At 41.0% G+C, this 22438-nt stretch overlaps 3 protein-coding genes across 4 annotated transcripts in view; 2 read left to right on the forward strand and 1 right to left on the reverse strand.

Moving 5' to 3' along the window:
• The window catches only part of trim9 (tripartite motif containing 9), a 39532-nt gene extending 34476 nt beyond the window's left edge, over window positions 1-5056 (forward strand). For both annotated transcript variants that reach the window (XM_076748412.1, XM_076748413.1), the window contains one exon: window positions 1156-5056. In XM_076748412.1, coding sequence (XP_076604527.1) covers window positions 1156-1233 — 78 coding nt within the window. In that variant the 3' untranslated portion in view covers window positions 1234-5056. The remainder of the gene's footprint in view (window positions 1-1155) is intronic.
• A 605-nt stretch (window positions 5057-5661) lies between these two features.
• On the forward strand, window positions 5662-15773 carry pygl (phosphorylase, glycogen, liver). Its single transcript, XM_076749045.1, has 20 exons — window positions 5662-5963; window positions 6661-6762; window positions 6866-6944; window positions 7254-7357; window positions 8220-8351; window positions 8865-8976; window positions 9239-9321; window positions 9447-9584; window positions 10195-10287; window positions 10534-10680; window positions 10794-10957; window positions 11510-11624; window positions 11852-11953; window positions 12396-12543; window positions 13509-13567; window positions 13669-13810; window positions 13992-14199; window positions 14281-14415; window positions 14561-14627; window positions 15051-15773. The coding sequence occupies exons 1-20, from the start codon at window positions 5721-5723 to the stop codon at window positions 15237-15239; spliced, it is 2562 nt and encodes an 853-aa protein (XP_076605160.1). The 5' UTR covers window positions 5662-5720; the 3' UTR covers window positions 15240-15773.
• On the reverse strand, window positions 15765-21325 carry LOC143331858 (lysophosphatidylserine lipase ABHD12-like). Its single transcript, XM_076749046.1, has 12 exons — window positions 21125-21325; window positions 19718-19820; window positions 19366-19485; window positions 19166-19196; window positions 19036-19081; window positions 17919-18048; window positions 17763-17800; window positions 17476-17555; window positions 16745-16827; window positions 16424-16502; window positions 16189-16322; window positions 15765-15958 (listed from the first exon to the last, which is right to left on the reverse strand). Exons 1-12 carry the CDS (start codon window positions 21225-21227, stop codon window positions 15931-15933), a joined length of 975 nt encoding a protein of 324 aa, XP_076605161.1. The 5' UTR covers window positions 21228-21325; the 3' UTR covers window positions 15765-15930.
• Window positions 21326-22438: the final 1113 nt, after the last annotated feature.

The following is a 22438-nucleotide window of genomic DNA, read 5'->3' on the forward strand; positions in this document are numbered from 1 at the left end:
GCTTATTAAGACTGTCATATCTAAAAATATGAAGTCTCAGCTCGCAACCTCTTAGCTTAGCTTAGCACAATGACTGGAACCAGAGGGAAACAGCTAGCCTGTCTCTGTCCAAAGGTACAAAAACTGGAGTGAAGAAAACAGGAGGTCTGCCAACAGGTTTGTGGCCAGTTAGCAGGAAACCAGCAAGCAAGAGCATGCCAGTTCTATATGTACTGATTTAGCAATGCACTTCCACAAAATAAGGGTCTTGTGAGATCAGATATGTGACTTTTTGTCCTTAGTATGCATGAAGCAAAAACACTCGATGCTTCAGTTGTTCATCTCTTATTATCTGCTTGATAAATGGCCATGTCTTTGAAATTCCACACCATAGTTTCTGATACATTTCTAGTCTCCACAGACCAGCTGAGACTTTCTTAGACTTTTAACGCTCCCTCCAGAGGTACAAACGCTATTAGACAACAATTTTTAAAGCCTGAGCAGTATTGTTGTGAAGAGTAAACTGAACTTGCATGTAAAACCGGTGGGACGCCTCTTTACAAGCTCCCTGTTTTCTGCTAAATCTAAATTAGTGGAAAAATGTGTCTAAAGTATTTCAATTTAGTGCATTTTTACCCTTATTTAAACTAGTTTCTTTTCAGCTTGCAGCTACATGATCATGTATAATCATATTTGAGTAACTTTCGCATGTAAATTACAATAACAGGTCAAGATGTGAGTGTTTAAAACAGCTCCAGGAGAAGCTGTTTTTCAGCTGGCCCTGGCCTCTTGTGCTAATGATTCACCCTCCCGGAGCAGTGCTGCAGGCATAAACAGAGGTTTTTCACTCGTAGATCAATAAAGTATCACATGAGTACAGTTATTATTCAGTAAACTTCTTTTCCAAGTTTTACAAATATGGGCTCAAAGGATTAAGGCTTGAAAGAGAAAGCTTCAAAGACTCAACAACAGTTAGTTGCTTTGAATTTCTTATTGCTCTCAGCCAGTTCGCTCATTTTTAATGCCGTCTTTGGGTGATGAAAGCAAAGCGCCTCCAAGTACAAACACTTCACTCGCAGAGGAAATAGTTCAACAGCTCCACCTGCAGGCAGAAAAATAAAGCAAACATCTGTGCTGTAATTTATTAACCCGTATGTAAATGTGTTCTTTTTGCAGGTCACACTGCATACTGGACTACCCATCCCAGACTTCTACACTCCTGGGGAAGCAGATCCCACCGGCTCCGTGTGCTGAAGACGCACCACCACCTACAACGGTTGGAGAAAACCTCTTCAGGATTTCCCAGGGTTCATCCTGCCAGTCAATAACTATGATCCCACCCTCACCCTCCCCATCTCCTCTTGTCCCCCTGACCGACTGACCCCATGACTCTCTGTCAGAGGCCCCATCCAGCACTGAGCCATGCCTTTATCATGCCTAAACCTTGGACACATGGACCATCTGCAGGACAGTGTCAAAATGTGCAGTGCTTTGCAATCTGTACCTTGGTAATTTGACATGCGGATAGTTGAGGAAAGTGAAACCTTGTTGAAAAATAATTGTGATCTTAAGCTGATGGACTTGGAATCATGTGCACTGCTCATAATACGTGCTTGAAGGAATAGCTTGACATTTTGGAAAATATGGTTATTTGCTTTCTTGCCAAGAGAAAATTGAAACCACTCTCATGCCTGCATGCTAAGTATGAAGCTAATATTGGCGGTCCGTTAGCTTAGCTTAGCATAAAGACAGGAAACAGCTAGCCCGGCTACATCCAAAGCTCAAAAATGTCTACCAGCATCTCTCTGACACACTTATTAACATATTATTTCTAGTTTGTTTAATCTGTAAAAACAGAAATATAAAAAAAAAAATGTGGTTTTACGAGCACAAAAAAAAAATCATTATAGAAGATGAAACATGTTCATTAGTGATATTTGGAGGTGCTGGTAGGTGGGTTTTGTACAGAGCCAGGCTAGCTGTTTACCCCTGATTCCACTCATTTAGCTAAGCTAAGCTAACGTATTACTAACTTATTTAGCATAAAGCCATGAAAGTAGCATCGCTCCTCCGATCCAACTCTCAGCATCAAATCAGCATATTTCCCAAAAGGACAGAGGTTGTCTTGTAAATGAGGTGACTTAGAAAACGTAGCCTCCATCATACCATCAACATACAGTTCAGTATATCTTATTCTTCATTCTTATCCTTCTTTCATAGAAAACACACCTTATCAAGCACGATTTCCTGTATATTTCTTTTCCTGCCATCAGTCTTGAACATCCTCACACATTTAAAACACCAGGGGGAGCATGAGAGGTGGTCTTTTGTGTGTGTCGTGTGAATGTGTGCGAGGGGGTTGGATGGGTTGAGACTGGTCAGCAGCTGCAATGATCCCTGGACGACAGCAATAGTCCGACTCTCAGCCGCGTCACTGTCGTATCCTCGTCCTTGTACATGAGACGCTTTTCTTAGTGGCTTAGCTCATGTGAACCTTCTGTATTGTCTGAAAAGAAAAAAAAATAATACAGCATCGGCGTATAAAATGCTAGTGGAAGCGAGGCCTTCGTGCAGCCTTTCTCTGCAGTGCAGCTCTCAAAGCAGAAGGGACAGATTCTGGTTTAATGTATCATAAAAGCAGGCAATTCTGTGCGTTGATGAGTGTTGAAAATGGCTTAAAGATGACGACTGTGAAGCTGCTTGAATAAGGTGCTACAGCAGCTCGCTTCAGTCTGGCTTTTTCTTTTTCTTTTTTTTAAACTGTAGGTGACCGAATCCTGGTAGTTTTGTAATATTGTTATTGAAATGATCTATCGCAAAGAGGTGTATAGCTAAATAAGTTATTGATGTTCAGAGTTTTTCAAAGAGAATTCATCATTGTTCCTTTATTTGATGTATAGTTATTACAGAAAGAAACTGAATCTTTTTGTCGCTTTAAAAAAGTAGTTTGGAGTTTTTTCTTGGAGTGAAGAGGCTTTACAGTAATCACGAGAACCAGTTTATGTCCTATTAAGCCAACAGGAAAGGTGAGGATGCACTGGGACGTTCGCTGTGGTGTCAGGCAACAGCCTCCTCAACAGGCAACAACGTGAGATACCCTGGTACGTTCAGCTAATGCTGATGTTAACACGCCAACAGTGGCAGTGCTAACATTACTGATTTTTTAGCAGGTATAATGTGTACCGTGTCCACCGTTGTAGTTTAGTATGCTAACAGTTGCAACAATTGAATCTGCAAACTAACCAAATTTATCAAATAAATGTAGTGGAGTAAAAAGTACAATATTTGCCTCAAAAATGTAGCGAAGTAGGAGTATAAAGTAGCAAAAAATGTAATGAATTAGAATTAGCTTTGCAGGTATGTGGTCATAAACCAAAATACTGGACAAACTAACATTTTCTAAAGTGACAATTCATCCTGAGGGGACATGAATGTCTGTACCTAAATGACATTGCCAAAAAAAACATAAATGTCAAATTCATGGTGGCGCTGGAAATGTCAGAAGATCACCACATTCATTACGATTCATCCTCTGTGGACCGTGAACAAAAAATGTCTTTCTCCCTGTCTAAAAGTCTAAATGCTGAGAGGTCACTTTGAGGAAACTGTTGCCCTTCCAGTCGCCCAGAAACGCTCCCTGTGCATCGCTGCCCTGAGACGTACAGCACATGTCTAGCATTCACATGAGGTGCTATCCTGAGTTTGAGCTTCATGGATGTGCCTTTTCCCCTCTTCAATACCCGAAAGATTTCTGAAACTTTGCTACAAACCAGTCATCGCTTCAGCAGAGTCAACTGTAACATCTGTGATGCCTGACTTCACCTGCTGCTACGTATTTTTTCTATCAGCAAAAGGGCAAACTCAACCGTAGACATGTGTGTTATGGATATAATAAACCACACTAGTGAAGGGAATATTACAGTCAGGTATGAGCTTTCTTAGCTTTCTTAATCCTTTCTTTCTTTCTCTTCCCTGGGGACCATCTGGGACTGATGGCTGCTCACATGGATGCTGAGATGGCTGCGCAAAGTAAAACATCTAATTTTCAGTATGATGTGCATGTGTGCTAACAATGCTAAACTAAATCAAACTACTGCAGCATTCAACACGTTGTACGGCCTTCGCTGCGAGGCTGCATTCAAGCTTTTATTTATGCCACATTTAACTGGTGGTTTTTCATGGTAAGCCTTTTGTCCGGCCTCAATTGTAATACTAGAGTACAAAAGCAGCACATTCAGTAGAGGGTCAGTGAGCAGCGAGAGCCTCCTTTGCCTCATTCAAAGACAAGAGCAGCCATTATTACAGCATTACACAACCTCAGATTCTAGGACAAATAAACAAAATGGCTGTAATTCAGCCAAGCAGTTCATTAAAGGGATTTTCTTTATGTCCTGTGGGAGATGACACTACTTTCTGTTACTTTTAAACACAAATTATCTTCTCATGGAATATTTTCTGTGTGAATAATGTGAAGTTTTATGGACTTCAGTGATTGAAAAATAACATAAATGTGTGCGTCTGTACTGCACACATGAGGGTGCTGACATTAAAAGGTGTGTGATTGTAACATTTATTATTTCTAAACCAGCCAAATACACTTTAATGATATTGAACCCGGGGATGATTTAAAGTCTATCATACAGCCTCATCAAACTTTTATGAATTATTAAAAACGTACACGCAGTCGCTGGGCGACACTGGGTGTTATGTCTCCAAATGTACATACATATGTGTGTGTGTGTGTGTGACTGTGAGTGTGTTTGAGTGTGCGTTACCTGCATTATAACCTCATTTTAACTCCAAAGTGGTTCTTTTTGCCCAGTTTGATCCGAGGTGGAACGTCATCACTCGGTGTTATTATTTACAGTGATACTGAAATATGTCTCTGAAGAATTTTATGAATATGAAATGAACATTGTTCTTTCTTTGATTTGAACACAGTATGATTATTATGATTGTTATTATTATATGTCTATCATTACCATATTACTGCTATTATTATGATGATCTGAAGTGTAATATGAGCCTCTGTGTTTTTTGTATGTGTGAATATTCAATAAATAGGTGTCAACAAGGACTTCTGTTGCCTGGAATATTTTTCTGTCTGCGTGCGGTGCCTCTCTGAAGTTTTCCAGATTTTATTGTCTTACAGCAGTGAAATAAGTAGATTTAATGTGTTTTTTTTTACACAGCTCAACAATCAAAGTAAAGACAAACCTTCCGAAACTGATCTGAATAAATAACAAATGCACTTTGAATAAATACTCACCTCCAAGTCGGTATTTAGTAGTTTCCTCTGCTCGTCTGAGTAAAATTACTGCAGTCCAGCCTCTAATTCTCGATTAGATTGAAATCTGGACTCTGGTTTGCATGCAGAACACAAACATTGAATTATTTTGATTCACTGGTCATAAAACTCTCACAATCATAAAACAGGAAAACTTCCAAGGTTGTTTAATCCTTTTTATAGGAAATACAGTTTAGAAGTGTAAATCAAAGACCTGAAGTGCACAAAACCTTCACTTCCTCATATGTTTACAGTCTCTCTGTGCACCTTTTCCTGCTGCCCAGCTCTGCAGCTCGGCAGGGGCTGGCCTGGGAAACACCCTCCCCCTGCACTCACCAATGAAAAGCAGCTAAAGGAGGAGACTTCTGCGTGAAAAACTGCCACCATCTTACCTTTCAACTTCACTTCCAGCCAGGACAGCCACAGCAACTCCGGACAAACCTGCCCACCCACCATGGCGAAACCTCTCACCGACCAGGAGAAGCGCAAGCAGATCAGCATCAGGGGAATTGTGGGAGTGGAGAATGTGGCAGAGCTGAAGAAGGGCTTCAACCGTCACCTGCACTTCACTCTGGTGAAAGACAGAAACATTGCAACGCCCAGGGATTATTACTTTGCCCTGGCTCACACTGTGAGAGATCACCTGGTGGGGAGATGGATCAGAACACAACAGTTTTACTATGAAGCAGACCCAAAGGTAAAGATCAGAGGCTTCAGTGTCAATGTGAAACTAAACTACACCTCATACTGTAAATGCTCATACTTCAGAGGATGATTCAGCTGCAAACCATTTCAAAATATCTCTGAATACAGGTAACAGTTATCTAAAATGTGTTTGAGACACTTGAAATTTCAATAAATCAGAGAAACCTTGACTGCAAAAAAGATATTTTGTATGAACTTGAAGCTAGGGTTTATATTTCTGGTCAGTTTGAAACTGACCAGAAAAATGCATATTTCACAGATGACATTTGAAAGGTGTTTGCAACTTCTTTTCTAACACATGCAAATAATATATATTCAGCTCACTTAAACTGCATTCCAAATCGTTTCCACCTACATGGTTTGTTCTGAAAGAAAGCAATACATTTATCCCAAAGAGCATGCTCTTTGAAGTTTTCCACGTTTTTATGGGAAGTACTTTTGCGCAATATGTGTCTGAAACCATCCAAATTTCCAAGACGTGCTGTACTTTTAGGTCATTGCATCATGTTTACACTGCTGTTTTGTGCAGGAAAATGTTTGCTTGGTCCAGTTTCATTCATTTGCTGCTCAGCTCTGCACACTCCTTTCTGCACTTTCAAGCCACCATCAAATTAGTTCACAAGTATTTGATTCCAAGATTATAAGAACACAATGTTCCTGATTTTTTTTTTTTTTTGTCTCCTGGATAGAGGGTGTATTATCTGTCTCTGGAGTTCTACATGGGCAGGACTCTCCAAAACACGATGATCAACCTGGGGCTGCAGAACGCCTGCGATGAAGCCATCTACCAGGTCACACACAAGTTTACAGGACACAGATGCAACTGCAAACACTCACATTTTACTCTTTAATAGGACTGTAAACGGCAGCTTCTAATGTTCCCTTCTGTTGTAGCTCGGCCTGGACATGGAGGAGCTGGAGGAGATGGAGGAGGATGCAGGTCTGGGGAATGGAGGCCTGGGCAGACTGGCAGGTAAAAAGCTAAACAAGTTAAAGCTTTGTCTTGAAAGCCAGCAAATATATCAAAGATCAGTCATTTTTGCATGCAAACACTTTATCTCCACTCCAATTCAACAATACTCCATTATCATTTCAAGCCTGTGTTGGCAGTTGTCCTTCATCTGTGAGCCTATTAAACACTTGAAGGAACTTGAAGCCACAGAAATGTTGCAACAGAATGTGTAAATTACAAAGTGAACTGTCATTTTCTTTCTCAATTCAGTTCTATAGAGTTTGCATTTTTATTTAAGGTCTAATTCTGAGATCTTTTCCCTGCACACAGCATGTTTCTTGGATTCGATGGCCACCTTGGGTCTGGCAGCGTACGGTTACGGCATCCGATATGAATATGGAATCTTTAACCAGAAGATAAGAGACGGCTGGCAGGTAACTGCAGCTAAAGACGTATTTGTATACATTTCAACAAATTCCAGTTCATCAAAACATGATCAGCTGCTGGTCTTTAACTTTGAAAATACACTCTGATAAGCTTAATTGAAACTAAAATGATGATATATCTCCCTGCAAACACAGCAGTTTCTCTCTGTGGTGTTCAGAGATCTTATCTCTTATCTTTTACTTTGAAAGTCAGGATTCTGTTGTCAAGCTGTCAGACTGAGTTAAAGTGGAACGGGGCCAAAGTAGAAATGAATTAGGTCAGAATACATCAGAAGATAATCATTAACAGCTTGTGGTCTGCACGCCTTTAGTGACACTTAAATGGTGCAAGCTCCTGGCAAAAGCTGCTGTCGGTTGGTTTAAGATGAAAAAAACAAATAAACATTGCGTATGTTGTGATAAGAGATGCCCAAACTAAAGGCTTTTGCCCTTTTGAATTCTTCTGGTTATTTGCTGTTCGAACCCTCAGTGTAAACATGCACTTCTGAACACTGAACTGGATTTCAGCTCAGTGTTTTCTCACTGGGGTGGATGGACAGTATATGTTTGATGCCTGCTGCTATTGGACAGCAAATGTAGTGAAAGTTGGTGCACTTTATTCAGCACTTCACACAAAATCTAATCTAATCATGGACCTGATTGGGTTTTACATAACTTTGTAATAATTTGATTGAACACAAGAGGGAAGTCCCTTATTTTCTTACCTCAGTCTCATATATAAAAAGGTCACAGTTCACATAAGATACAGCCTTAGCGTCTTGCTCTATGACTCTTCTTTCTCTCTGAACCCCTGCTACATGTAGTTTCATATTAAAGCTGTTTATCTTTGCCCTGGACTGGCCTGTTTTAGGTGGAGGAGGCAGATGATTGGCTGAGGCATGGAAACCCGTGGGAGAAAGCACGTCCTGAGTACATGCTGCCGGTTCATTTCTATGGACGAGTGGAGGAAACCAGAGACGGCTCAAAATGGGTCGACACTCAGGTACTGAAGATGAGTATGGATACAGCAGGTAATGATTAGCATGATCAGGGTCACAGGCATGGCCAGGGATAACCCCGCTACCTGAGTCAAAAGGTGACAGGTAGCTGGCTTGTTAGTATCGTGGGTGGGTCACTGAAAAGACCTAAAGCCTCTGGATGAAGTCACTGGTAGCAATTCTTGATGCAAAGTCAGTCAAATGACCATAAAGACACACAAAATGATTACAGAGAGATACAAAACATCTGCAAAGACATGCAACACATCACAAAGTGACTACAAAGTCACAGAAAATGACTACAAAGTGATACAAAAATGATTACGCAGGGACACAAAACTATCTGTCAGTGGCTTGATAGCATCTGGAGTTACAAACAGCAGCTGTTGCAGGCTACATTCCAGGCTTTTGTTTTGTTGGACTTATATATATGTCCAAATTTCACTTTACAATATGTCAGTAAAATTGTTGCAAATCCACCCTCAGTCTCCACAAAGCTGACACTTTCATCGATGCAGGTGGTTTTGGCGATGCCTTACGACACACCCATCCCCGGCTACATGAACAACACCGTGAACACCATGAGGCTGTGGTCCGCCCGGGCGCCCAACGACTTTAACCTGAGAGACTGTGAGTGCTGAAGGCAATCTTGACCATTTCTAATGTAAAATGCACTTGTGCAAAATGGTCTCTGCACTTCCTTTAAGTTTACAACAGACTAACTTTGCAATTAAGAGGGAAACTGCTGCAACACTGGCACCTTGCAAAAAGACGTCTGTGTTGCTCAAATGCTGCAGCTTCTTCTCCTGCAGAGTTTAATTACACTCTTTAATATTTCACATGTGTATTATAAAGTTTCAGTTTAACTAAAATACACTTCACCTGTCTGTAGTTAATGTTGGAGATTACATCCAGGCTGTTCTGGACAGAAATCTGGCGGAGAACATCTCCCGTGTTCTCTACCCCAATGACAATGTAAGTCACGAAGCACATGTTGATGTGTCAAAGCAACAGAACACAAAATATAATACAAAACACTAATATAGTAATAATGTCTTCTGTCCAATGTTAACTGTCTCTGTGTTCTCTGTACGATGCAGTTCTTTGAAGGAAAAGAACTTCGTCTGAAGCAGGAGTACTTTGTTGTGGCGGCCACACTCCAAGACATCATCCGCCGCTTCAAGACCACGAAGAAGGGCACCCCCGGCCGAACCTCCTTCGAGAGCTTCCCAGACAAAGTGCGTTTAAATATCAGTCACTTATTGATGAATGCCAAAGGCAAAGGAACAGAGGAGCTCAAGAAGTGAGCGTCTGAAAATGAAATGTGTTGTGTTTTCAATCTTTTCTTAACCTCAGTTATTGGCCCGAGGCGATCAGATGGCAACAAGACCAAGACAGCTTTTTTCTCTTATTGTACAATTTGCAGCACAAGCTTGTCCTCCTGATTTAAAGCCTATAACTTATTCAAACTGAGTTTTCAAACCGGAGAAGAATGTGAGTTATGGGCCTGAAAACAGCAGACATTTTGTTTCACAACACCAAGTGAGGAATCTCTGCTGAGCTGGAATCTGCAGATATAATATTGTGCAAAGGTGTGACAAACCATGGCAAGTATTCTAGATATTAAACAGCTGCACCTTCAGTCATTGTTTCACAGCTGCTTATCTAATCCTCCATCTAATGACTCTGAAAGTAGGCTACAAGTGAAGCTAACAAGTTAAATCAGAACCTACACCTCATGCAGCAGACTCTCATGTTATTCAGCAGCAGCAGCAGCTGGTTCATGAGTACGAGGGACGTCAGTGAGAGTGTGGCAACAGTTTCACTACAGAATGTCGTGTTTTCCAGGTCGCCATCCAGCTGAATGACACTCATCCGGCCATGGCCATCCCTGAGCTGATGAGAATCTTCGTGGACATTGAGAAACTCGACTGGGACACAGTGAGTCAGATTTGGTTGATTTTAATTCAACCGTTTTGCTTATTGAGAGTGACTTACAATATAAACAACAGGCCTAAATCAGAAAGTTATCATCCATGTAGGTTAAGACATAAAATCCAGGGAGGCAGCAGTAATTTGTGATGTAAATGATCACAGAAAGGGACAGATTTAGAGTCACATTGTCATTGACTACAAAGCTCAAGTATGATGTTTAATTAAAATAAAATAAACTCCCCCTCTGTGCAGGCCTGGGACCTCACTAGGCGCACTTTTGCCTACACCAACCACACAGTCCTCCCCGAGGCTCTGGAGCGCTGGCCCGTGGAGCTGCTGGAGACCCTCCTGCCCAGACACCTGCAGATCATCTACCAGATCAACCAGGTCCACCTCGATGTGCGTATCATGGCTCAGACACCGTGAGACAAAGACAAAGCTTTTATTGGCATGTCTGTGACACATGAATCTGGTATCTTAAAGGTGTGCCTCTGTCTGATTCGTTACTGCAGAGGATTGCAGCTCTCTATCCAAAAGACATGGACAAGCTGAGGAAAATGTCCCTGATTGAAGAAGATGGATGCAAGAGGGTGAACATGGCGCACCTGTGCATTGTGGGATCTCATGCTGTCAATGGAGTTGCTGAAATACACTCCAACATCATCAAGACTCAAGTGTAAGCCCTCAGCTGATGACACAAAGCTGCAAGACATAAATCTGTGGACAAAAAATTGGAAAAGCAGTAAAGTACAGTAAAGCAAAACACTTAAAAGTTTAAAATTGAAGCTCTGTAGCTCAGATAGCAGACCACTGACACAACAGTTGCTAAACACAGTATGGCCTCATAGAAAACCACAGGATTGAATCATCCCGTCTGTTACACACTGAACAATAACTGAATGATGGGAGCTTGACAGGCTGCTGAGAAACCGAGACGCAAAGACGCAGAAACTGGAACGAAGCAGAGAACTCTGATTCCTGAGCAGTGTGAGATGAATGTGTTCTGATGAATCAGCCCTCTTTGTCATCAGTCTAAAGTGTTTTTACATGTTTTAGTGCGTTCACTGCACAACACAAAAACTTTCCAAACAATGCTCCGCTGCACCCAGCATTTACTTTATCATAAACTTTATTGTTAATGCAGTGCAGAGCTGATCTAACTTAACCACATATTACTCTCATTAGTATGTTAAGGCAACGTAACATTTGTCCCTTTTTTCTTCAACAGATTCCGGGATTTCAGTGACCTAGAACCAGAGAAGTTTCAGAACAAAACCAACGGCATCACTCCCAGACGCTGGCTGCTGCTCTGCAACCCTGGACTGGCTGAGCTTATAGCCGAGGTCTGTTTGAGCTGCACGAGCAATAAATAAACGATCGAGTACCAGGAGACGTTGTTAAGACCCCTGAATCCTTAATAATACTCTCCAGCTGTCGTGTGACCCAATCCAAAGCGTTGCTCTCTCTCTGGAGTCTTTTAGCTTCCCAAACAAATACATGAAGTGGAGAGCAGTGAACACTGTCAGTTTGTGTTGCACACATTTGTAGTGACCTTTAATATCTCTTTTAGGTGATTGGGGAGGATTACGTGAAGGAACTCAGTCAACTACAGAAGCTGAACGACTTTGTTGATGACGCTGCCTTCATCCGTGATGTCTCTAAAGTCAAACAGGTAAAGTGCAGAGCAAAGTAACAAGGAGTTTAACTGTATTGATAAATTGCTAAGCTAAGTCTTTCATTGCATATTGGTTCCTGTTTTTGTGACACTAATGATTGCATGAGGTTGCCTGACATGCACAGTGGAGGTTTTGCTCTAAGGTTTTGCCCTATTGCACCATGAATTCATGCATTTCAACATGAACAGCAGCAAACATGACCTTGTTAGTGCCCATTTCTGTTCATGGTGAAAAACATCTCTTAGTTTTTTATTATTTCTGCAGGTCGTTGCAGGCAAAGACAGTACAGCGCGATTTTACGGTGCATTGCAACATTGGGTTTTGCAACTTATAAGTGAGGAGCTACGTGTCAGGACAGGTCCAACCTGTGATTCGGTTACTTCACCTAAATGAATTACTCCTTTGTTTCCAAGTCACGAATCTCTGTTTCTCTCACAGGACAACAAGGTGAAATTTGCCCAGTACCTGGAGAAAGAGTACCGGGTGAAAATAAACCCATCCTCCATGTTTGACGTCCACGTGAAGAGAATCCACGAGTACAAGCGACAGCTGCTCAACTGCCTGCACATCATCACCATGTACAACCGTATGTGAAACCACTCATTACTAAGTGCCAGAAGGATTCACAAGCCATCGCATATGGCTCAGTGACGGCTGTGACGTGACACAATCTGACATGTCCTGGTGTGGAAGAGTCTTCTGAGCAAGTTAAAACACACACTAAGAATGAGCTGCATCTGCCGCCTAAATCAAGTGTGGGAATTTTCCATGTGATCATCAGACCATGATAAACAGGAAATCACTTTCATCAGTCATTCTGTTTTGTGCAACATGCAATGTGCTTTGTTGCTGAGTTCCTCTGCAGCAAAAACCTTATTGTTTCTTGGGAATATTCCCAACACATATATAATATATTTTTAAAGTACAAAATGGCAATTCAGTGTTCACTCCATAAAATATTTACAGACTAAGACAAGACAAAATAATAAGTAAGGACAGATCTGTCACAAAGCGAGTCTACAGCCAGTCGACAGCTCTGTGAGGCTGTACTGAGCTAAGTGCTAATGCTAGCATGCTAACAGATTCACAATGGCAATGCTAACAATGTCAAGCAAGTCATATTGGTGACATTAACCAAACAGTACAGACAAGACAAGACAAACAGTACCTGTAAGACTGATGTAACCAAGCTAGAAATACATTAGTGTACCACTTGCTGTGAACCAATGCTATCATGAAATACACAAGTTGGCAGCAGTAAACACAAATGGAAATGACAGTTTTTGTATTTGGCCATGAAAAATTTTAACATTGATGACACCCTCACCAAAGTTATGACAACTCACCCTGAGGGGAACATGAATGTCTGCATGTCATGGCATTACATCTCATATTTGTCAAGACATTTCACTCAAAGCCACAGATATCAACTTCACTGTAGTCAATGCAAAGATGAGAGAAATCTATAATGTGTTTGTATGTCTGTATCTGTACTGATTTTGCCAAAACTGCATCACCTCTAATGAGTTTGTGTCATCTTCTGATCCCAAGGCATCAGAAAGAATCCCAATGCACCTTTTGTACCACGAACAGTGATCATCGGAGGAAAGGTACCAGCTCAGCAGACAACACAGATGAAGTCCAATGAACAGGCAGAGAGCGGCGTGGTAGTTTTGTTTTACAGTAAGTTGTGCACTGTCGCCCTCTGCAGGCCGCTCCTGGGTATCACATGGCCAAGATGATCATCAAGCTGATCACGGCAGTGGCTGATGTGGTGAATAATGACCCTGTGGTGGGAAACAAGCTGAAGGTCATCTTCCTGGAGAACTACAGGGTCTCTCTAGCGGAGAAAGGTACCGTTCAGACAACTTTATTCAACATCTGCACAAGTTTCTGGCCCTTTAAGGAGTGTCCATGACAGAAAAACACTGTGAGAATTCTCATTGGAAGGGTTTCATTTCAAAACCTCGTCAAACAAAAAGGATGTCTCACTGGAAATTTGAATCTGAAGTCAGATTATGTGCTTTTTCTCAGTGATACCTGCCACAGATCTGTCAGAGCAGATCTCCACTGCTGGCACTGAAGCTTCAGGAACAGGTAACATGAAGTTCATGCTGAACGGAGCTCTGACCATCGGCACCATGGATGGAGCCAACGTGGAGATGGCCGAGGAGGCCGGAGAGGAGAACCTGTTCATCTTCGGCATGAGGGTGGACGACGTGGCTGAAATGGACAAAACTGGGTAAAGGAGTCTGTTTTATTGCTTATATTTATGTTTTTATAGCTGTTTTTATCTTGTTAAAACTGTAGTAATTGTTTTTAGATATGACGCCATGTCGTACTACAAGAAACTCCCAGAGCTGAAACAAGTGATGGACCAGATCACCAGTGGATTTTTCAGCCCCAGAAATCCAGAGCTTTTCAAAGATGTCACTAACATGCTCTTCAAATACGACCGGTGAGAAACACACTGACATTCTTCTGTTTGCTGCCCAGTTCAGTTCTTCTGATGCTGGATGTCAAACTTCTGCACCCTTTTTTAGCTTTTTGTTGAGTTCATTTGTCAGCCTTTGATTTATTTGCCCTCCCTTGTCTCTCCTCAGTTTCAAAGTGTTTGCAGACTTTGAAGACTACGTGAAATGTCAAGAGAAAGTCAGCAATCTCTATCAGGTAACATTTGCAGCAGAGAGATGTACTTGTCATGACTTTTCTTTTCTTTGTTCAGCTTTGTTGTCCTTGTTTTTAGCGAAATGTCAATTTCTATCTCTTAGCTTTAAGTCAGATTTCTTGTATGTGAACACATATCTGGAACAAAGCTGATTCTGATTACACTGTGAATTGAGGAGCCAGAAACCTTAAACAGCCACAAGATGGCATGCAGCTTTGCTTTCTTTCCTTTCTTTTTTGTTTTCCTCTTTTTCCTTGCATTTTGTAAAATAGCATGGACATAGCAGACCCTTTAAAAACTAACTATTATCACCAAGAACTTTAAAGAAGGCAGTAAAAGAAAAGAATGATCTTAACCTATTGAAGGAGAAAATACAAGAGCACATATAAAATCTATATTGAAAAGGTTTTATTTTTCTCTGAAAGAATCCAAAGGAGTGGACGAAGATGGTGATCAAGAACATCGCTGCCACGGGAAAGTTCTCCAGCGACAGAACCATCACAGAGTACGCCACCGAGGTGTGGGGCGTCGAGCCCACCGACCTGAAGATCCCGCCTCCAAATGAGCCGAGAGAGGCCATCGAAGAAACGGCCAGAGCTCTGAAGAAAAACTGAAGCCGATTCACCACCAAGAGCTGCCTTTGTGTTTACAAATCATTCACTGTTCCTTCCCCGTCGTGCTTTTAACCTTCCACTTACACACTGCTGAACTTTTCCAAGAACTTTGGGTGTTTCAGAAATCACGTCTGCACTTGTTTTTCATTTTCTGAACACTTTTTATTGTCGAAGCACTTGCATTAGAACTTGTCTGTTACAGTCCTTTAGCACCAGCACATACAGTAAACTGAGAGTGAGCGCTGAGAGCTCAGAGGTCAAACTTGCAAATAATTTGTTCATTTTTGACATTCCTGGAGTTCAGGATCGGTGGGGGGTTTCTGCATTTCAGGAATCCAGTAGGATGGCAGTAACAGTCAACTGGATTTTCAATGACATTCCTGCATCTTTCAGCTGTATGCACTGAGTGACAAAGCCTGTCTGTTCTCCAGGCAGATTTATTTGGGTCTGTATCGACATAACAAATCAAACTTACTTCATTTATCATCTACAGTATTTTGCCCCTGTGTTGAAATAAAGACTTATTGTGTAAGATAAAATGTATGTTTTGTGCTTTTGTTTCAGTTTTTAGACACATGTTGGGGCAGAAATGAATCCGCATGATGGACTCTTTTGGGCTTTGTTTCACAAAACACTACTACAAATCAACACTAGAAGATGAAACACCCAAGGCAAAGGAGGGAGGTCCAATCTACTGTCTCACGTTTTGTAGAAATTTCCTGCAATCCAGACACAGGGAATATTATATTAATTGGGTTTTCTGAGGGATTTGCATGAAAAACACATGTACTTAATGAAAGACAATTGTTAGACAAGCATCATCAGCCTGTGTATTCAAATTCACTGTACAAAATGATTAACCCTTTACCAGGACAGACTTATTTTCTTGTTTTTGCACATTAACCAGAACATGCACTTTAAAATTCATATCAGTTTCGACTAAACTTACCCAACCACAGTTGACAGATTGGGATCCAAGTAGATGTTGCTGTGGGACATTCCCAGATCTGCACTGTAGGAGATCATTTCAACCGGAGCGTCTGTGTTATGTTGTTTTCTAGTCTGGAGCGACATCTGGTAGAGCTGGAGAGAAAATATGAAAAGCAATTCAGGGAGGAGGCAGCAACATCCACGAGGAAATGATGTGAACAGTCAGAGGAAGAATATATAAAGAGCTGCTGTACCTTCAGGCCCATGTGATATGGGACAACATTGTCACTCTCTGAATGCAGAATAAGGAGCGGACAAGTCAGCACCTTTAAACTGTGCAGATTTTGGGAGTAAAATATAGATTCACAGTCAGAGGTGGTTTTCTTTAGCTGAATAAAATATATTTGATCATATTCTTTCACACACTGCTTTCTATGAAGCAGGTAACAAAAACAGGACCATTCTTATATTCATGTAATTATGCACCAGTGAAAACACACTTATGCACATTATATTAAATATCTGCCAATAGATCCCCTAAATCCTCCACACTCGACCTTTAAAAGCACACTTACTTTTTATCGTTAGCAAATACAACGTTGTTCATTTCCACTATGTCCCAAAGCAAGCTCTCAAATCCCGGCAGGTACGTGTACATCTGGAAGGACACAGGGTACAAATTGTGTAGGAATATTTGGCAATTTCCTGTGTACTGTAATCACATACACATACACGCAGAACAGAAATGGCTATTTGGTTAGCTTTGTACATGTGTCCCAGTATGGATGTGGAGTTGAAACATGGACATAGTTTCTGTGACGTCAGCCATGTGTTTCTGATGAGCCGTTATGAAGCTCAGTGACACTGACTCCAGCTGTCACCATCTTGGCAGTGCCTGACTTCGCCACACTGCCAACCAATCCAGAAATGGTCAAAGTGGTGGAGCGTGGCCGAATTCATCCCCGTCCAGTTGTCATGAATGAGAAAATTAGTCACAGAGACCAAACATGTTTTTTGTACTAAGCTAAATATGTTTATTTCTACAGTAGAGCTGGGCATTTTAACATGGGGGTCTATGGGGATTGACTCACATTTGGAGTCAGCCTCAAGTGGCCATTTTAGGAACTGCAGTTTTTTGGCACTTCCATGTTGGCTTCATCTTTTCAGCCTGGAGGTTGCCACTTGGTCCTGGCATGTTACTGTTTACATGATGTTGTGGGTTTTAATCCAGCCCATTTCAACTCTATTACACATCATCCCACCTCAGCTGCCTGATTAAAATGTGATGATGCTGAAGTGGCCTCACCTTCGCGAGCCGATGTCTGGCTATGACGTCTCCAACTCTTGTGAATGGAGCTTCAAGAATTAATGCATCGACAGCAGGACCTGGAAGTAAAGAGAGTAACAAAAAAAATGACTTTAAAAAATGGATGGATGTTGCACTGAACTGAAATTTTAAAAAGTCAATTGGCAATGTTTATGACCTCATGGCGTAATGTACTGCACAGCTCTATATGGAAAGTGTCCTGAAAATAATGAAAATTGCCTGTTTGAGTTTAATATGGTTATACAGGGAATTTAAGACTAACCCACCTTGCTCTTGTATTTTCACTGCTGTATTGGTTGCCACCCTACAAGAAAGCAAAAAAAAAAAAAAAAAAAGAGTAGATTTTGCATATTTCTTACTCAGTGTTTTCAGTGGTCTCAACATCATGGACAGTGCACGTTAATGGTTACAGAGAAACTGACCCAGTGCCAAGTGAGTGTCCCCACAGGCAGATAAGAGCCCCTCTGGTTTGTTTCTTTACCCACTGGTACAGGAAGAGGGTGTCACTGGTCAGTCCAGCTTCACTCGGCTCCCCAGCAGAGTCTCCAAAACCTCATTAAAAGACATGTGAAAATTCAGAATCATCACTGTATCCAGACAATAATGCACATTGCTTGCATTTATTCCCTTTTCTTCTGACTAATATAGGGGAAAGTACTGAAGTGGTGACAAAATACAGAAATGCAGACCGTAAAGTATTGCAATTACATCAAATAAGGAAAAATTTCACGTCTTATATGTAGAAGGGTTATGCATGAACAAATAGACATTAATTTTGTTTGTCAGAAAGTAATTTACAGACAGAGTGGGATTTGGAGGGATAATGCCAGGTAAAAATCACTGTCAGCAACAATCACAGATACAGAGAACAGAAAGATTGGTTGGATTTAAACATGTTTCACAGCTGGAGACTGACAGTTAGGTTCCACAGTTTCCCCTCCTTTGCTCTATCGTGACTTTGTGTTTCCCCTTCCCTTCTGTCTCCTGTTTGCCTCTCCCCTGTCTGTCTGGTCTAACTGCAGGGTGTGACTGGCAGGTCTGGGTCTGTCAGCTCCTCTCCTGAGCACACCTGACAACAGTCAGTCAATCAAGACTCACCTGCTGCCACAGCAGAAAAATACTGCCCAACCATCCAGTGTTTGTCGAATCCTCTGTTCATCCGTGTGGTAACAACTGAGACTCCAGAGATCTACCTACCTATCTAAGTATTTTTTATGTTTTTGCCTTTGCCTGCCACCTGACTCCTGTCTTCTCGTGCTCAGGTGCCTTCCTTCGTGCTCCACGTCCTGTCAGTGTGTTGTCGTGAGTAATCTGGAAGTGGAGTCTCTCCCTGCCTGTTCACTCTCAGTAGACTCTCCAGCTTCTTTGTGTGGATCTCCTAGATTCTTCTGTTGCACATTTTTGGACTATTCATTAAACTTTTTTTTACATATCCTTTAAAGTCTGAGTTTCAGCATCAGACACCCGAAACAAAGACTCTAAAACTCATCGGTTCAAAATGTTATCTCGACACTTGAAGAGCCACAATAAGCATCTTACCTCTGTAGTCAAAAGACAAGACATGAAACCCTGCAGCACTTAAAATCTGCAAAACATCAAAGATCAAAATTTTAGCGGAAGTCAATAAACTGTTCACCAAAACTGTACCTGCCTCGAACAGAAACCATACCTTCACCAGTTGCACTCTGTGATTCATGGCCCTGCAGAAATGACATGAGAGTGTGAATGAATACAAACAGCTTGCTTTAAGACTCACTCACCCACAAACCCTTGTGTACATTGTGCCTGTGCATAAACCCAGGGGCCTGATACCCACTAGACTCTATTACGATCAATTCAAGGGCCTCTATCCTGCTCCTCTCATCCCACCTGGTCCCTGTGTTGCCATGGAGATAGATAATAACAGGTCGTCCGTCTCCCAGAGTCTCCCAGTACCACTCAGGGCTTTTCCCTGCGGCCTTCTCCCATTGGCTGGCAGGGAGCGTATGCCTATGAGACACAAAGATAGAGAGCGAGAGAGGAGTAAGACTGAGTAGCACAAACAAATACGGCTGTGTTGTAAGATATGCAGCAGGTTTTTTTGAGTGGTCTCGTGCAGTAAATGAGTAGAGTGTGGTTGTATTCTCTCAAGAGCATCTTCTGCTGAATATGTATGTGCTCATGGTATTTTCAAGTACTGATGCACTTAAATGGAGGGAAGAGGACTCCACAAATGACCTACCAAACACCCACTGAGATACCCTCCTCTGTGTTGAGGTAGAAGTTGCATGTGTGGTTCAGTAGATCTTCAGGTCTACTAAGATCCACAAGGAATGGATATTTCACTGCAGCAGATGAGAGCACACAAGGTCAGTATGATTTATGTATTTTGGGTTGTATTTTCTCATAACCCATCCTATTCCACTGAATTATCACAATGAAACCTACTGCATCATGTCACATCATATTGCATCATGTTGCGTTGCATTCTTTCATAACAAATTGTATTCAGTCAATTCGTAACTTATTGCATTATATCATATGGAGTCATATCATACATTGTATCATATCGTACAAATTGTGTCACATTGCATCATATCAAAAAATATCATTTTTGTAACATTTTGTAGCATACATAATATATCATATATTGTATCATATCATATTGCATTGTAGTGTATCATAGCTTAAAATATTGTACCATATATCGTATCATATCATGCCATGGTTCAGATCTTATTGATATATCGTATTGTAGCTTATATCATCACTTATGAATTATATTGCAGCACTTAGTATTGTATCGTGCTACATCTAATCGGGCTGTGCAATAAACTTCTGTTATCAAAAAATAATTATTACAGCTTTTATGTAACAGTGAGACTCTGCACTTAAACAAGTAGATTATTCTATTTATTAATTCTTCTCATACTTTCACCATGTTTTGATGTATATATTGACATCAGACTAATATTCCTATGAATATTTCACCCTTAGATCAGAGCTGCTCTAGTTGTTTTGTATCAAATCAGGTTGAATCATATTTGTAGTGAATCTTGTAGTTACTGTGTATTGTTTGAAATCTGTGACACAACACAGTTATTGTCCTCCGATTGTGTCACTGCATCTCATTGTTTTTTTGTTTTTTTTGTTTTTTTTGTTATAGTAACACACTGCATTTTTGTTGCGGTGCTGAGAACCCAGCAGAAATGGGTCAGACAAACTATTGTTTATTCTCAGGTTTAGTCTGAATATTGAATGTTTTGGAAACATTAGGAACAACCTCACAACTCCACTTGTTTCGTGAGCGTAATTATCGAACCAAACTGCGAGTCTGTAGGTTTACTGAATCTTTACACTTTGAATAAATAGAATGTCCTAATGAGAATAGTGTGTGATAACATACAATAACATGAATCTCACTGCAACTTCAACACAAAACTTGGTCAACAAGCTTCTTCAGCTTAATGCATTGTGTGTTTCTGCATAAATATTAGAATGAGAAGACTTCAAGTTTTATAACCACAACACAGTGCGTGACCTACTTCTAACAAACAGCTACTGTTTATTACAATGAAAACATACAGATGTCGATTTGTGTTGATCTAACCTGTAGTGACTGCACATTGAATAAACACACATTACTTACACCAGTGAGAATAAATGACATGTCCCAGTATCCAGGGCCACATGAAGAGAACGACAGGCACTGACACATAGGCAGTGATCAGGAAGAGCAGAGCCCTCTTCATTCCTGCCTCAGGTGAAAATATTTCCCTTCTGCAGCAACAAAATCTGCCCTGCTGTGCAAAACAGTGTGGTCGCTTTTCCTGGTTTCAGTCGTGAGAGTGAGGGAGAGTTCAGCAGAGCTCTCCTCCCGACAACACCAGCATTGTGAAATACAGACATGAAAAGAGGTCAATGTTCAACTGAAGCTAATCAAATCTCTGCTGCTATTGGTCCACAGTTGAGAGAGTGAATCAAACATGTCATCGAGGAGAAATTGTGTCACCTGCTTAAGGCTATCGATTAGTAGAGAGCATGTCCAAGGACACAAAAGTCTTCTTTTTGCAAGTAGCATGAGGAGAAAGACACAGATTCATTACAAAAAGAAACAGCGAACCAGCATGGGAACAAGTATTTGATGATACAAATGCCCCTATCATGTATGTTTATTATGCCATTCAACAAACAGAACACACCCAGCTGACAGGTCCCAAAAGTGCACTGCAAGGCATTGTGGGTATTGAAGCTCTTTGACATTCAAATGAGTGTGTTTTTCATATATATATTTTAACACATCTTAAAAATTATATGTCTTATCCACCTGAGAATTTGTGTCTTGGTCAACAAAGGCTGGATTACCAGACAAAGTGCCAAGCTGCACATCCCAAAGTGTCCACCATCTTTGTTTTTTGGAGCCAGAGGTGATCATATTTGGACAAGGGAGGGTACACATTTACTGCACCTCTATCATGATAACATCTAACTGAGAACATGAATATTGCTCTTGAGCACAGTACTTGAAAGATGTACTTCTGTATGCTCTGCCACTGGATTTAGGTTGTTACAGTAGCGCCCTCTACAGACCAATCAGGAAGGTTTGTGTCCACGATCCAGCTACTTTCCAGATGAAGATTTGCTGTTTAAAACAGATAAGTTCATAAAATACAACATACAATGCAGTGCATTGATGAAGATTAAACCAGTGATTCCCAACCATTTTGAAAAAAAGATATGGATGTTATCTAGTCGGGGATCCTTGTCACAGTCCAGACGTGTTGTTAGCTGATGACAAGTTCTTGGCATTTCATTTAAATGACTGTTAAAGGCTGAAAGAGGTTAAATCATTCAACATTTCCAAGAAATGGAAGAGGAAAGAAGAAAATGATGCTTACAAACATTTATTTATTCCTGTCATGACTTGTCAGATTAATCTTGTGGTCCTTTGAAGGGGTCAGAC

The sequence above is a fragment of the Chaetodon auriga genome, chromosome 14 (assembly GCF_051107435.1).
Source record: "Chaetodon auriga isolate fChaAug3 chromosome 14, fChaAug3.hap1, whole genome shotgun sequence".
Lineage (NCBI taxonomy): Eukaryota > Metazoa > Chordata > Actinopteri > Chaetodontiformes > Chaetodontidae > Chaetodon > Chaetodon auriga.